Genomic DNA, 16119 nt, shown 5'->3' on the forward strand with positions numbered 1-16119 from the left:
AAAGAAGGCCGAGGACTCTGGCGGACCGTAGTCAACGGCCTATGCTCCATGAAAGGGAGCGATAGGCATAAGTATAAGTAAAGTAAGTACTGTAGATCTAAATCAGCAGATCTACAAGCTCACAGTGCGTCACTTCGTACCATGCTGCGAGCTTGCACATCTGCTATTTTTGAAAATGATTGGAAAAATATCTAAAATGTTTGGAAAGTTTTTAATAATTTTTATGGTTTTTATATAAATCTTCTCCTCTGGGGGTTCTTGGCACAAAACATTTTCAGATCCCATATCAATTTGGAGGTCCTTGACTTGATAAAGTTTGAGAACCACTGCTCTTCAGTGGTACCAGTAGCATAAGCGGGAGGGTGCGGTTGAGTGGGGTGGGGTGTGAGGGTGGGGGTGGGGGGGGCGTGAAGTCTCTGTGGGCGTGAACTTTACCTGCGTGATTCCAGTTCGCCAAGGGGGCCGGTATAAAGGCACAAAGGAGTTTACCTGGAGGCATCAGAGAACAATATCCAGCCAAAGGACGACACAAGACAGGATTTACTTTGGGGAGGATTTGTACTCGAGTCCTTCAAGAGGTGAGTTTGGATTACTCTTACTCAATCAATTGTTACTCACATGACAATTGATTGTACAGTACACATTTTCTTTGGTCTATGTGAATATTTGATTGGGGTTTAGTCACTCAATCCTATCTCTGCTTCAATTGTCACCATGCCTAATTTTAAAATGTTCTTCATTGCCCTAAAAATGTGGTGAACATGTGCTACTGATAGCAGTTACTATATGATAGAACACAGTTCCATATTATAGTGAGCTGATATTGTGATGACTGCTCTCTCCAAATATTATGAATGAAAGATTACACCATAAATAATGTTATCAGACTCACTGTGGTCTCACGCTTGTGCTCTTATTACCAGTTAAAGAGAACCAATCAGCAAAGAGCAATTGAGCCAAAAATATATAATTTATTTCATTAACCTTCTGAATCAAATCAACTTTATTGTGCAGGTTGAAATCATGCAAGCACTGCATAATTAGTTTATCATTAACGGCCGCCAAGAATATAATAATGAGCAATAACTTGGGCTGTAGCAGTATTAGAACATGGGATGGAATAGTGGTCGATCAATGATGATAAACCATCAGTTTAATCAACTCAACAAAGAGTTGCTGATCATGTTATTGTGAAAGGTGTGAAGTGATTTAGTTTTCACCTGAAGCTATTTGTTGTCAGCATAATAAGTGTGCCTAACGTGGAAATTGTTTTGAGTACAACATATCGTGTTACAGTGTGGAACAATGTTAGGCCTAATCATGAGGTGTGAACTGGTGAACTGGGACCCGATCAAAAGGGAGCCTGCTAACAGTAATCCAATGATTATTGGATTACTTAGCAGAAAATGCATGATTTAAGACAAGTAAGCTGAGGGTTTTAGAAACAAAAACATATAAGCTCACTGCAGTAGGTGTTTGGCACTGCTTGTGTAACACTCTCTAACAACCAATCCACCATCTTCCAAATTAGTAGTTTGGGAGACTTGGCAAGGACAAAGAACTGCATTTATTCTCACCATGGTTACCATCCATCAAACAGTAGATTTATAAGATAGTAGGCCTATTACCGGTGATGGGACCACAGATTGTTGTCTTTATGCAGCTGTTGGATATTCCAAAACCTGTTGGTCCATATTAATTAACCACTTAAAACCTTTACCCTACAGTACATAGTTGACCGGGGTCCCCCAGGCGTCTATACTCCTGTTTTTCGGACTTTTCTTGTCGGACTCGGGTGGAAACCTCATATGTCCAAAACTGTTACCTTCCAGGGTAGCAAAAACAGCAGATCTACAAGTTCAAAATCCATTCCTTCACGCCATGTTTTGAGCTTGCAGACCTGCTATTTTTTATACTTTTGTGTGACACTGTAGTATGATCATGTAGTAGGGCATTCATTTACAACAAAAAAAAAGAAAGTTAATATTTTACTAAATGTTTTCCCCAGAATAGGGACACTAGGGTGGTTAATCCATTGTTGTTGTTGTGTGGAAACCTTTTATGTCCAAAATGCGTCCAAATTGTGCCTATGCTGCCGCCGAAACATAAATAACGTATGACAAAGTTGGGCATTCTTTTCTGGGACAGCGACACCATGCACTTTTCAAATCTATTATACAAAAGCTCACAATGCTTTTAGGAAACTGGTCCTTTGTACACTGCCTATTCAAGACATTCTGAACTTGCTGTGGTGGGAAGTTATGCTGTGTACAATAATAAGGTAAATAATACTACAGCATGGCATACACACAGGATTATAAACATTCAGCAGGGATAAGTGTGTGCACGTGCACATAGCAGCTTGTAGCTATAGCTGAACAGGCCAATGAGGCCCTAACTCAGGGGTTCTCAAGGTTTTTGGCCGGGGACCCCCGGAAATGCTTTGGCAATGTCTCGGGACCCCCACCCCGCCCCCTCCCGACCCCCAATATAAATTGACTGCTACAATAACCTTAAACCATTTTGGGCGGGAACCCCTTTTGGTGTTTTAAGCATTGTTATAATTTAGCTATTGAAAAATAGCAGATCTACAAGCTCATAGCGCGCCACTGAGTGGCGCGCTACGAGCTTGTAGGTCTGCTATTTTTGAAAAATCGTGAAAATAAAATTTAAAAAACCTTTTTTTTTTTTTTTTAATAATTTGGGGACCCCCTAAAATAATTTGGCGACCCCCCGAGGGGTCGCGACCCACGGGTTGAGAACCCCTGCTTTAGTCCACACCGAGTCAGACGGTTGTGCCAGTGCCAGGTGTATGTACTGAAGCTGGGTGGGGCAGTGTTAAAAGTTTGATCATTATATTTCATTGTTGTGATGAAAGAGTATCACAAGGAAGGATATTTCTTTGCCATTGGTTATGCATTTTTTTATATTTTAACAACCTTTTGTGCTAAATATAGCTTGTTGGAAACTGCTTTAGAACTGAAAGATAGCAGTCATTTGTCATTCATTGGCAGGGCAGCTATAGCTCTACATGCAGAGTAGCCTACTGACAAAGCTGGGAGACAAATGCTTATCTTATGCTGACAAGAAAACAATGGTTGGAACTGCATTTTATAGACTTAAAAAGTCTATAAAACATTATTTACGTTATTATTCATAAATAAACTGAATCTATTCATATTGGTTAGGTCCAACAGCAATCAATTGGATGTATACAGTAGATACTTATCCCATAGGATGCAGCCTGTGTAATTGTTGTTCTCTAAATGTTTACAGTGAGCCGTAACCCAGGGCAGTTGGGCCAGTATTCTGCAATATTTACCAATGACACGCTATATGTTTTGGATAAGTGCAATGCTTTATTTGCAGGTGATACAACTATTTATTTTGCATCAAATAGTATAACTGAACTAAGAAACACTGCAGTCTAAACTACAACTATTACTTGACTTGAAAGGCTTGTTTTGAAAGTAGCAAAAAAGCTAAAGAATTTTAATAAATAAACGTGGCACTAAGAATGATAATCAGCTGTCCCTTTCACTCCAAGAACCAGCTATTGTTCAAGAGACACATTGCTTGGTGTAACACTTGATGGGCAGTTATATGTCAGGGGAGAAATATACTGCAAATATTGAGAAGAAAATGGTTGGGAGGAATATCATGCATCAGAAGATGTTTCTCATGTATTACGACTGCCTCGAGAGTGCGAGTGACACAGGCCTGCACTCACCTTAAATCACTGCTCTGCGGTCTAGTCGGGTGCAGCCAAAAAACATATGCCTAAGCTCCAAATTAGCTCTGGATGAAGCGGCAAGCCTCGCGCTGCACTAGACTGAGAAGAGATAGCATGCCTCATAGAGTAGAGGAGAGGTTGGCAAGCACTTTAACAGGTTTCTTTAAATATGATCCGTAATACCAAACAACCAAATTGTCTAAAGCAGTGGTTTCCAAACCTTTCAGCCTGTGACCCAAAACTGAAATTAGATATTCGCCCGGGACCCAAACTAGTGAAAATAGCAGATCGGCTATTTTCACTATGTCTTAAATATTGTGTTCTAAAAAACCTGACCGCGAGTATCACAGCGCCTGCTGTCGGCCATTGAAATTAAAACCTTGTTTTCACCAGAAACGACATTCATTGCGCCGATTTGGAGATACAGGCCATTGAAAGCAGCACATAGAGTGCAAGTGGATGCGCGCGCATCTTCAAAATGGCCGCGGCCACTGTCCCACTTTGACTGTTATGCTAATTAGCGGCAGCTAACGATTCGATCGGATCAAAACATGGATTAAAGAATATAAACCCTGGAAAACGTAGCCTACGGTTCTGGCAGGCTAGACGATTAATTGAATCCTACGGTTACTACGGTTCTGGCGGGCTCCGTGTTAATTCATGAAAAGTGTGGCTTCTTTGGGAATGTTTTTTGAAAATGTTTTCAAATAATAATAATTAAAAACCAAATGTAGCAAACAACAACTAAGGGATGTGTCCGGGACCCACAAATGGGTCCCAACCCAACTGTTTGGGAAACGGTGTTCTAAAGTATTATTATGTTAATTGTTTTTACTTGACTTCAATATTTCTCTTCAGAAACATTTCCTTGCTCACTGTACTCTGTCATTTCTCCACTAGGTCGTGTCAACTCGAAAATGCTTGGCTACTTCCGGGAGCGCATCCAGGAGAGGCTGGCGGAGCGGCGGATCCGCAAGGCACGGCTCGTGACAAAAGATGGCCGCTGCAACATCGAGTTCGGGAACGTCAACTACAGCACCCATTTTGCCTTCATGGCCGACTTCTGGACCACCTTCGTGGAGTTCCGCTGGAGATTCGTCCTGTTCTTCTTCATCGCCTCCTTCACCCTCAGCTGGTTCATATTCGGCCTGCTGTGGTACTGGATCGCCCGCAGCAACGGGGACCTCACGTGGCAGACGCAGCCCGAGGGCCACACCCCGTGCGTGGACAACGTCGTTGGACTCACCACCTCCTTCCTCTACTCCCTGGAGACCCAGACCACCATAGGATACGGCGGCCGGGCCATCACGCCTCAGTGTGCCGGCGCCGTCGCCCTCATCATCATCCAGTCCCTTATCGGAGCCATCATCAACTGCTTCATGTGTGGAATCATCCTGGCCAAAATCTCCTTGCCCAAGAAGAGAGCCAAGACCATCTTGTTCAGTGACATGGCCGTCATCTCCCCAAAAGAGGGCGCCCTGTGCTTGTCGATCAGGGTGGCCAACATGCGTAAAACGATGATTATCGGGAGCCAGATCTACGGCAAGCTGCTGAGGACCACCATCACGCCGGACGGGGAGACCATCATCATGGACCAGGTGAACATCGACTTCATGGTCGACGCCGGAAAGGACAACCTCTTTTTCGTCTGTCCCCTCACGCTGTACCACGTCATCAACAAGGGCAGCCCGTTCTTCGAGATGGCCATTGACACGCTCCACAGGCAGGAGTTTGAGCTGGTGGTGTTCCTGGACGGCACGGCCGAGTCCACCAGCTCCACGTGTCAGGTCCGAACCTCGTTCATACCCCAGGAGATCATGTGGGGCTACAAGTTCATGCCCATCATTTCCAGAAGCAAGGAGGGCAAGTACAGAGTGGACTTCTCCAACTTCTCTAAAGTGGTGCCCGTGACCACTGCGCACTGCGCCTACTGCTTCCACAACATAAAGGGCCACCATCTCCACTCCAAAGACGGACGGGACAACCAGGGCTTTGAGGTGATTGATATCGGTGATCATCACACCAATATCACCAAGATGTGACTTACTGAGCACTTGTTGTGGGTGGACGTTGCCACCGTATTGGCAGAAAAGCTTCCTCTGTTAAGAGGAAGCTTGAAACCATGCACATGAAACCTAGCATCTCCATTCCGGGGAAAACATTTCCCTAAAATAGCCGATCTACAAGCTCACAATGTGACGCATTGTGTGCTTGTTAGTCGGCTAATGTCGGCGAAATGATTTGGTGTAGAGGAAAAAGTGGAGCAAGTACTGGAATACACAGCTGGGAGACAACAATTAAAAGGAAAGTATAAAGAGCGGAAACTGTTCATAAGTGCCAAAAGTGGGGTGATGCAGTGGGCTGACAGAATGTGCAATTCTTTACTTCAGCAATTAGAACTGAAGTAAAGACAAACTGACAAAGACATTCTTACTTGAGTTAACACAGATAAGAAGAACAGGGAAATACATTCTGTGCTATTGTGATGTATTTCTTTGTATGTAAGACCAAGCCTGTCAATGTCTGCTGACTCCAAACCCGTCTTCAGAATGCGAGGTGAGATCCGGCAGGATAAGAATGCTTCTTTTGCAATTCAAGAATAACGGAATTGCAAACGGGAAATTATATTTTGCAAATATATTCAGCCTCTGGTGGCGAATGAAGACGAGTTGTTTAACCTGACCTCCGGCGTCGAACGTCGAGCACATTTCAGAAATAGGAGGACAATGGAAAGAAAGAGAAAGTGACATGTGCCTTAACCATTACACTTACTGACTAGACAGAGAAATGATTGTTGTTCTGCACTGTAGAAAAAGTCTCTACTTAAATACTTTTAAATCATGTTGTTTTTTTATGAGGTATCTGATACTGAGGCACTAAAACAGAGTTAGAGGTGGTTTTCTCTTATAAGAGTATCATTGAACACAGTTCTCATTTTAAATTATGGCTGCATGCAGCACGTGTACATAGCATGAAAACCAACACTGTTTATATGGCTTTTTTTGTTTTTGATCTCAGGGAAAAACATTGTAATGAATCAAATAAAATATATTTTTTTCATTCAAAATAATTTCTCTCGGTGGAATCATTCTTGCAAGCCTGCGTAGCTTCATATGTGGGTCATGATAAAAACGGGGTCGGGGCAACATAAAATGACAGGTGCCAACCCCTATGACATATCTTCATACACAAACAGTGTGAAGTTGTGACAGCAAACGAGCATGTGATCCAAAAACAGAGGAGCTTGATCATTTGAAAGGTGAGAGCTGTTGCGGCCACCACGTTAGCCAGAGGCTTCTAAACATGACACCAAAACTCGTCATTTCGAGAGACGGCGGCAAGGCGTGTGTCGTCTGTGTCTGTTATGCAGAAGGACTTATGTCACAAGTCACCTACAGTATTTGACCTCAAAGAGAAACTGTATATAAAATAGATACAATTGAATAATTGAATAACTGGAACGTTGTGTTTGTATCTTGGGTTGCTGCATGGCTGTCCCCATATAGTTCATGGGAATTGAAAAAACTCACCCGTCATGAATTTCAATGACAAATGAGGAGTTTTAATGCAATCTTTAACTGATTAGAGATCGCAGTAAGTGGGTACGAGATTCTCTAGCATACTGAATACCAACAAGCCCACAATTGTCCCCAAGGCTTAACAGATGTCCAATCACTTGAAGCATATGTCCTTTGCCACAGCATACACATTCACAAGGAGTTTAATATGGCCACGATTGTCTTGTATTGCACATGCTATACTTACTGTACACCTGCTGCATGCTAACCATTGTTCATTATATTGAACAATTAAAGGAGACAAATATAGCAAGGCAAGGGAAGGACTACGTGGTAACCTTTTAGAACACTTGAGCAAGTTGCGGATACAATCAGGGGAAGAAGATTGGATGAATAAATCTCAAGGTGTACAATCAAGCATTTGAATGGGCACTAACCCACCTTTGATGCAGTTTTACACAAGTTGTCTCCACCAGGCTGAAGGCATGGCGAGAGTATGTTTTTCCGTCCGTCCGTGTGTCCATCTGTGAACAGCTAATCTCTGGCACTGTTGGCTTGATCACAGCCAAACTCTGAACATACACTCCCTGGATGCCAGAGCTGAACCTCTGCCCCAAATGTTTCATATGGGCCTGTTATAACGCCACCAGGAAGCCGATATTTGCAAAACAGTTTTTGACTTTACACCTAGGCCTACAGATTTTGTCCAAACATCATGCAAACACAGTCTCCCTATAGCCATTCAACGAAACAGGTCTTTCAGATTTTTCATACTCCATGATTGGCTAAGATTGGCTTCCAAAGTTCGCATTAGTGCTCCGTTTTGAACAAAATCCTGCAAATCTTGAACACATCGTGTAATTTCCGTGAAATTTTGCATGCACATTCCCACTAGGCCGAGGAACAAATGCCACTTGAAACTTCTCAAATCAGCCTCATGGTGGCGCTATAACTGGCCTATTTTACCTATAACTGCACCGATCTGTGTAAAACTTTATGCACACTCCCTAGAGGCCAAGGACAAACCTTTGCCCTGCATTTTTCACATCGGCTCTTTATAGTGCCACCAGGAGGCACTATAAATAATTAATTGAGACAAATTTAGATCCCCAAGTGTATTTACCAAGTAATTAATGATGATATTGATATAAGTATGAGTCGCGCACTGAAGTCAACCATTTGTATATGAAGCAGAGATGAACAAAAGGGAGTCGCGTCAATAGCTGGAGACAACTTTTGTGTCAAATGTCAACATTAGGAATGAAAGGCTTTTGCGTTCTGTTAAGGCAATTGGCAGACATTGGAGGGCAACCTGAGAGGTAAAAACATTTATTTTGTCACATTTTTTTCCTATACAAAAGCCCTTTTTCAAAAGGTATTACTTCATACATTGCAGGAATGACAATAATAATAATACACTGGTTAATTGCAAAATTACACATATATATATATTTATATATATATATTTGATATCCAAAATACATGGTGTATAAGAAGTAGCACAGTTCCCTTTTTGATGAATATTAATGCTCTTGAAACATGGTAGTTAAGGGTACATATTTAAAACGTTTTCTTCATGCTACAAATGACATGTTCCTTTTTATTTGTTCATTTAAAGCTGGGAGACCTTAAGAGAAGCTGGCTGTAGATATTATCAGTCTGTAATCTTTTTTATTCATTTATGGTTTTGCATAATATACCTGGCAAATGTTAAGGCACAGGATAAGCTGCCAATTCCAGGGGTTATTAGGCAGCAAACATAATTTAACAATGAAAAGCATCCATATTCATTGTATGTTGTATATAATGTACAAAGAAATGTTGGCTATTTGATTAAGACTCAAGCAGGCATTTGTGGTAGAATTAACTAGACAATATCTTGTGCACTTCAAGGCACTGAGGACGTTACAAACCAAATTTCAGGAATAATAACGATAAAAAAAACAAAAAAAAACACACAATGTAAAAATGTATTGCCCAAATGTACAGATAAAAAACCCTTAAAATGTTGAACATACTATGTAGCAGAAACGGACTTCAAAAGGTTTGCATTTTTGACCGAGGTCAACTCGTATTAATTCTCTTGATTTTCTTTTAATACTGTGTCACATATGAAAATAACTCTGCTTAATTTATACAGTAAGTTGCTTTAATGCCTAGTTGACTGTTGCTTACAAAATAATAGAAAATAGGTCTGACGAACGCACAGCATTCGCGAATCTGAGGATTTCTTTGTTTCATCTTGTCATACTATTATCGGTTTTGATAAACTACTTATTTCCAAGTAATTTATTTTCAAGTGTCCACTTTCAGCTATTTTTAGTAATACTTTTTTTTTTCTTCCATGAAGAACACTAACTGACACTACCTGAATGTGGACATGCTTTGACATAATACTGTTACATTAAGCTTGAATCCTGATTTGAGATGAGCATATGTGCTTTGGCTGTTTGGTCGTTATATCAACAATGACAAACTGACATTCAAAATCACATGCTCTCAAATTAAGATCCAGACATGATACACTGAAAATGGTATATTGATATGATAGCTAAAATGACATGACTTACTGTGAAGCCACTTCTTTGAGTCGACCTAAGGGACTGGCCTTGATGGATGAAGAGTGACCAACCATGACAACCGCCGTTGTCAGAGTCAATTTCAAAATCAAAATTTGTCAGAGCTTTTGTCAGATTTAGCGGTGTTTTATGTATTTTGACAATGATTGGTAAGATCCAATGCTATTCCAACAGGCATAATACTCTGTAGCCTTGTGGGTATGGGTTAGCGCTAAAACTGCCACTCTTGTTAACCATGCTAAAAACAAAAGGCACGTTGAATAAAAGCATCCACAAAGTGTTTTTAGGAAGAAAAGGAAAACTATTGTAGATGAATTCAAGCAAGTAGATGCTGCATAAGGTATCTTTAGGGTTTATCTTATTTTCATTGACCACAGAGTGTAGGCTAGTGATTCACTTTTCATAAAAATTATTTCTGCTCCTATGGTGTAATGTCTGACAAAGTTTGATTTTGTTGTAGGTAGGGTATCCCTTTACGCATGTTTTACAAACCAGAAGACATTCACATTAATACTGACTTGGTCCAGCAATGAAACATCTGGGAATGGCACAGCTGAAAGGCAAAACAGCCTGGCAAACATTTAACAGCCTGGTGTGTGGGCCCCTGAAAACATGAGACCTGGGTTGAATTACTATCACAAATTGTTTCAATTACTTTTTTTTCTCCTTCTTTCCAGCACAATGGAGCCAATGGGTATGACTCAAAAGTGCATACACTGCCCATCTTTCACTCCAGGCAGACTTACGCAGAACACTTGCTATGTAATTGAAAAGAGTTCAATTAATTGCTGACCCAAGGTCTGGAAAACATACAGCGCTTCCAACTCTGGCCTTTTCCAACTCTTCTCTAGCCTTCCAGTTTGGAGGATAAATTAAATTGTGAATGGCATATTCCAGTTGCCAAATTTCATTCAGTGCTGAGAAAAGTCCATTTCTCCGGGAGATTCCTCCCCTCCCCTGCAAAAAAAGGCTGTCCAACCATTTCCAGAAGACCCTCCACACACACATAAAGGGATGCTAGACAAACGGATGAGCAGACGTTGACGAGACGAGACGAGACTCGGGGAACATAACGTTAGACAGATGGTGGCGGGAATCAGAGAACCCCAGCAGAGCTGGAGACGGTGAAAAAGGCAGATGCTTTAAAGCTTTTAATGTACATTAATGTACTGAGGAGGATGTTAGATTGAGACCCATAAAGACTATAGGCCCATGTCTGGTAGAGGGATGGAGGGAGGAGGCTTCTCTGTCCATTGTCCCGTCCTATTGCTGTGTGACTGTGTGGGTGTCATCGTGTCAGAGTTCGGGAAGGCACTTTAACTGGCCTGTAGGTGCAGCTTTTCCAGAGGCATAGGTATAGGAGAAAGGCACAGGAAGTACAGACGCACGTCCAAATACATAAACAAAACATGGAAAACAGTCTCTAAGTCTTGTAAAGTTAAGTAGTATTCCATCTTTTGGACCATAGCATCCAGTTGTTTATAAATTCTTGCATATAAATTCTTGCGCGCGCACACACACGCACACACACACACACATACACACATACACACACACACACGCAACAAAAAAAAACTCCTTTAGTTTTAGCATCCTTCATTTTGCCGTTTAAGAGCAGGGAACCTTCTCAAGGATACGAGTCTCCTCGTGAATTCAGTCTTAGTTGGTTTGGCGTTGTCTGCGAGTGCACGTCAGCGATTGTGGACTTAGTTGCGGGAAGAAAAAAAGGGGGTGAAAAGAAGGTTCAGGAGGAAGGGGGTGTGGTCAAAGGCGGGTGTATATTAGTAGTAACTGCCCAGGTGGGATGGGACGTGGGTGTTGGGGTGGCGGGGAACGCCGGGGTTCGGGTAGATCCCCGCGGCGGGCGAGCTCCAGTACGTGGGGGTGGGTCCAAAGAAGTTAGAGGAGGAGACTGGCATGGACGGGGGGTGGGGCGACACGAAGTTGACCTTCTGCTGGTGGGCGTGGTAGGAGGGCACGTAGGCCAGGTCCGAGGGGTACTTGTACATGGAGGACTCGGTGGGGTGCGGCTGCAGGGCCTGCGCGATGCCGTGGAAGTCAAACTTGTAGGCGTAGCGCTTGCCGTGAACCTTGGTCATGATGTTCTTGTCGTAGTAGTAGCGCAGCGCGCGGCTCAACTTGTCATAGTTCATGTTGGGCTTGCTCTTGCGCTCGCCCCAGCGGCGCGCCACCTCGTCCGGGTCGGTCATCTTGAACTCGCCGTTGGTTCCCTCCCAGGTGATGCAGCCAGCGTTGGCAGCGTCGGACAGAAGCTCCAGCAAGAACTGCCACAGCTGGATCTGTCCGGAACCTGGAGAAAGAGGTTCACGCACATCACGAACTGTACTTCGGACAAGGGGTGCTAATAGGCAGAGGCAAGAAATACAGGCCAGATAATAGTCTGGAGACTGCAGAGTAACATACCGGTAAATAACATTGTGGAGATCACAATGCCGCCGACAGAGGGCAATGCTAATGCACATGCAGATAGAAAGGACACAATCAAATAGATGTATTATTATACAATATTAAAAACCTCCTCCACGACTCATTCATCATCCACTGACATCACTGAACAAAAGTACATTTTAGAGCCATTTCATAATATTTCACAAAAAAGGGAAATAATAATGTACACTCAATAACACAGTGAAAGGATGCCGGAGATATATTTGATACTAGATATATTACATGAGCGAAACTCAAGGCCATTATACTGTACTCTACCATCGTTCATCATCTTACCTGGGTTGGCTAGACGGCTACTGGTAGGACCCAGAATCTGGTAGGGATCTGTGGCCAGCGGGAGAGAGAAATGTCTTAGTGGTAAGAGTGGTGGTACGTGATGTGGTCAAACAGTAAAAGAATACCGAATACTGTATATGTTTCTTTTCCCTTTTTACCTCCCTTATGATGAATTCCTGTTCTGTTCTTTGACTATATAGTAGTGTCTATCTGTACGTCTCTAAATGTTTTGATGAATTGAACATGGTGGACCCTCTTGTAAACAAGTGTAATGCTTAATTGGGTCGTCCACTCACAGTTAACAGTCTTTGTATTGAGTTTGTGCTTGAAATGTATACTGTAATTCTGCAAACTGTTAATAAATATTTCAATCAATCAATCAATCAATCAGGGGTTGCATGTCCAGCACATAGGACACATTAGCAGCTCATAGATTCACTTTGGATATGCACGCAGGTTTAGTACTTGCAGGGTACTATTTTGACAGCAACGGTATGTAGTTTCCGTTTATGCCTATTAGCATTCCAGACGTATTCATTTTTTGTAATTTCACAGTCTGCTGGCAGTGTAACAGTTGACAGAGAGAGACTGGCATGTTGTAGCCCTAGCCTCGCATAGCCAGACTTCATCTGCCGTTGCCCCAGGCAGATGAAGTCTGGACCCTCTCTATTGTGGGAGGACTTCACGGCCGAAATGGTGACGGCCAACCAGATTCGTCTGGAACCAGGCTATAACCAAACAGGGCACAGTATTCAAATATGGGGCGGGACATTGCGGGGAAAGAAATCTTCTTTTTAATACCAAACGGCATACATTGATGCTGTATAGAACATGATCATTTGAGAATCTTCAATTTGTATTTATTTATATGTATTTATTATTATGTACACAATACAATTTACAATTTAGGCATTTAGCAGACGCTCTTAATCCAGAGCGATTTACATTAAGCAAGAACAAAAAGCATGGGAACATATCTAATACATATCTAATACATACAATACTACACATTAATACACTATATTGACTCACACACGCGTGTGAGCTTGCACGCACGCACGCACGCACGCACGCACGCACGCACGCACGCACGCACGCACGCACGCACGCACACACACACACACACACACACACACACACACACTGTGTACACTGTACGTACGTACATGCATGCAATGTATTCTATTCCATTCTATTATATTGAGTGATTACCTGGCTGGGGTCTGGGCTGCTCAGTGGACTTGGAGACATTCTGAGTAACCACTGGTGAGCCTGCGGGGGGAAAAGAGAGTGTGACAAAATGAGAGACCAAGAAACAAAGAGGTACAGAGACAACAGGGCCAAAGAGAGTGACAGTGGGTGAGAGTGTAGTATAGGGGACTGAAATTGAAAAGATAAATTTAAGCAAGGCAAGAGAAACGGAGAGAGAGAATTACTGGGGCATGTATAACCAGGCTACACATCTTAATGGCATGTCAGAGTCAGGCCAAAGCAAACAGAGCAGAAGGCTTGTGGCTGCACCCAGTACTTTTAACTACCCTGCTTCTCATGCTCTGACAGCAGGCAGAAGGTTTAATCTTTGGTGGTCTGCTTTGCATGTGTACTTTGTGGATGTTGGAACTCCCCTTTGGATGATCCCAGACATGGGTCAGATGGTCTTAGCACATACTTTTTGGGCGTTTGGCTGAATATGCACAGACTGCTGGGTGGGTTTGGGTTTATACCGCATCAGAACAAATCAGGTAGTTTAATACCTATCCAATCCTGTCCTGTAGGGTTGGATCACGCGATGGGAAATCGGGGGCCGACCGCGTTGTGTTCAAATGATCGGAATCGCAAAAGAACGTGATGGAGACAACATCCTTGTATCAATATTATGTCCATATCATGATATTAGACTGGGGGCTCCATCTTGAGCCACCCTTATCCCTTATCCCTAAACTATTGTGCCATTTTTTTACTATTTTAAAATAGTTCAACTAGCCGATCTACATCGAGACATTGTGAGCTTGTAGATAGGCTATTTGAACTATTTTAAAACGTGTTTCTATAAAAATATCGTATCGGGAAAAATCTATTGATCGGAATCGGATCGGGAGCAGAAAAACGTGATCGGGACATCCCTAATATATCCTATCCTATCTATCTATAGCCATTCCTATCCTATCTTATCCTATCCTAACCATTAGTATTCTATCCTATCCTAGCCATTAGTATGCTATCCTATCCTAGCCATTATTATTCTATCCTATCCTAGCCATTAGTATTCTATCCTATGCTAGCCATCCGTATCCTATCCATTCCTATCCTATCCCATAGCCCCAGATGGCTGTCGAGGCACCACAGAAGATACTCTTTTGACAAGCTCTCTGTCCCAGGGAGCTCTCATTGCCTCGCTGAGTTTCATTGTGAGTCCATTCTCCCATGTAAGTTTAATGCAGTGGTACCCAAGTGGTGTGCTAAGGCACACTGGTGATTTTTTGATAACCACGTCATTATTATTGCAATACAACCATACAAAACGACAAGCCACTTTCATCCCGGGGACCCTATTTGGGTCGTGTTGTAGTTGAAAATGCATTCTTATTAATGACTTGATCTACACGCTCAGAACGAAAATACATGGCATGGATGCAACTGGGACGTATACTCAGTGATGTATACCAAGGTCATCGGTATACATCACTGAGAGGATACGTCCCAGTTGCATCCATGCCATGTATTTTCGTTCTGAGCGTGTAGATCAAGTCATTAATAATTAATAAGGGTCGTTACATTGTAGTTGAAAATACATTCTTATTAATGACTTGATCTACACGCTCACAATATGTCACATCACAACGTGAGCACAATGTGAGCTTCTAGATCTGCTATGTTCTGCCATGAATGCAAGTGATATTTTGAATTGGTGAAAACCACTTATTACTGTACATGTGTAGATACTTTATATACTTTTAGTAGATGTATGCACCGCTGTATACAAGGAAAACACATTGTATGATCAGGAGGCAGAAAGGAGTGAAAATATTGTTTCTCATTCATGGATCATCTAACTGTCACTTAGGTCTCATTTGTTTCTTTAAAAATGTGCTTAGGAGCAGTAAGACAACCAAAGACTGTATACTATATGAAATGTATACAGTATACAAAAATGTAATGCTCCCCTCTGTTTAAATAACCTTGATTGGTACTCAACGCAATACAGTAAGTGCAATAATTTGTTCATTTATGAAGTGCATTGTGGAATGTATATGTAACCACCCGGCACCCGGTGTACAATGTGCAATAACCAACAATTCATATTTGTTTAGGTATAGATACATACATATTATACTGCTATACCAGCCTCGACTTGCATCATTATACAGCTTCTAGCAATTTCTTGGATTTCTTCAGGGGGTGAATGGTTGTAAATAATTCAAATGTTTACCAACTGCTCTGAGACAAATTTGTGTACACATACCTGGTAATAAAATGCATACTGATTCTGATTCTGCAGTGTACCATATGCTGCCCCACCGACTAACAACCATGGGGAATTGTG

At 42.2% G+C, this 16119-nt stretch overlaps 2 protein-coding genes across 7 annotated transcripts in view; one reads left to right on the top strand and one right to left on the bottom strand.

Annotated features, from left to right (window-relative positions):
- The first annotated feature begins 550 nt into the window (after positions 1-550).
- Positions 551-6072, top strand: LOC306932224 (ATP-sensitive inward rectifier potassium channel 1-like). Its single transcript, XM_079513922.1, has 2 exons — positions 551-578; positions 4634-6072. Exon 2 carries the CDS (start codon positions 4651-4653, stop codon positions 5773-5775), a length of 1125 nt encoding a protein of 374 aa, XP_079370048.1. The 5' UTR covers positions 551-578; positions 4634-4650; the 3' UTR covers positions 5776-6072.
- Positions 6073-8564: 2492 nt separating this feature from the next.
- Positions 8565-16119, bottom strand: part of fli1 (Fli-1 proto-oncogene, ETS transcription factor) — a 58504-nt gene continuing 50949 nt past the window's right edge. For all 6 annotated transcript variants that reach the window (XM_079515164.1, XM_079515163.1, XM_079515167.1 and 3 more), the window contains 3 exons: positions 13788-13847; positions 12576-12623; positions 8565-12141 (listed from right to left, as the gene is read on the bottom strand). In XM_079515164.1, the coding sequence (XP_079371290.1) occupies positions 11612-12141; positions 12576-12623; positions 13788-13847 (638 nt within the window). In that variant the 3' untranslated portion in view covers positions 8565-11611. The remainder of the gene's footprint in view (positions 12142-12575; positions 12624-13787; positions 13848-16119) is intronic.

This window comes from Electrona antarctica (assembly GCF_951216825.1).
Source record: "Electrona antarctica genome assembly, chromosome: 11".
In the NCBI taxonomy this organism is placed as follows: Eukaryota; Metazoa; Chordata; class Actinopteri; order Myctophiformes; family Myctophidae; genus Electrona; species Electrona antarctica.

Bases quoted from the DNA above. Each gene is read 5' to 3' on its own strand.
- LOC306932224 (XM_079513922.1), top strand. From the start codon at position 4,651: ATGCTTGGCTACTTCCGGGAGCGCATCCAGGAGAGGCTGGCGGAGCGG.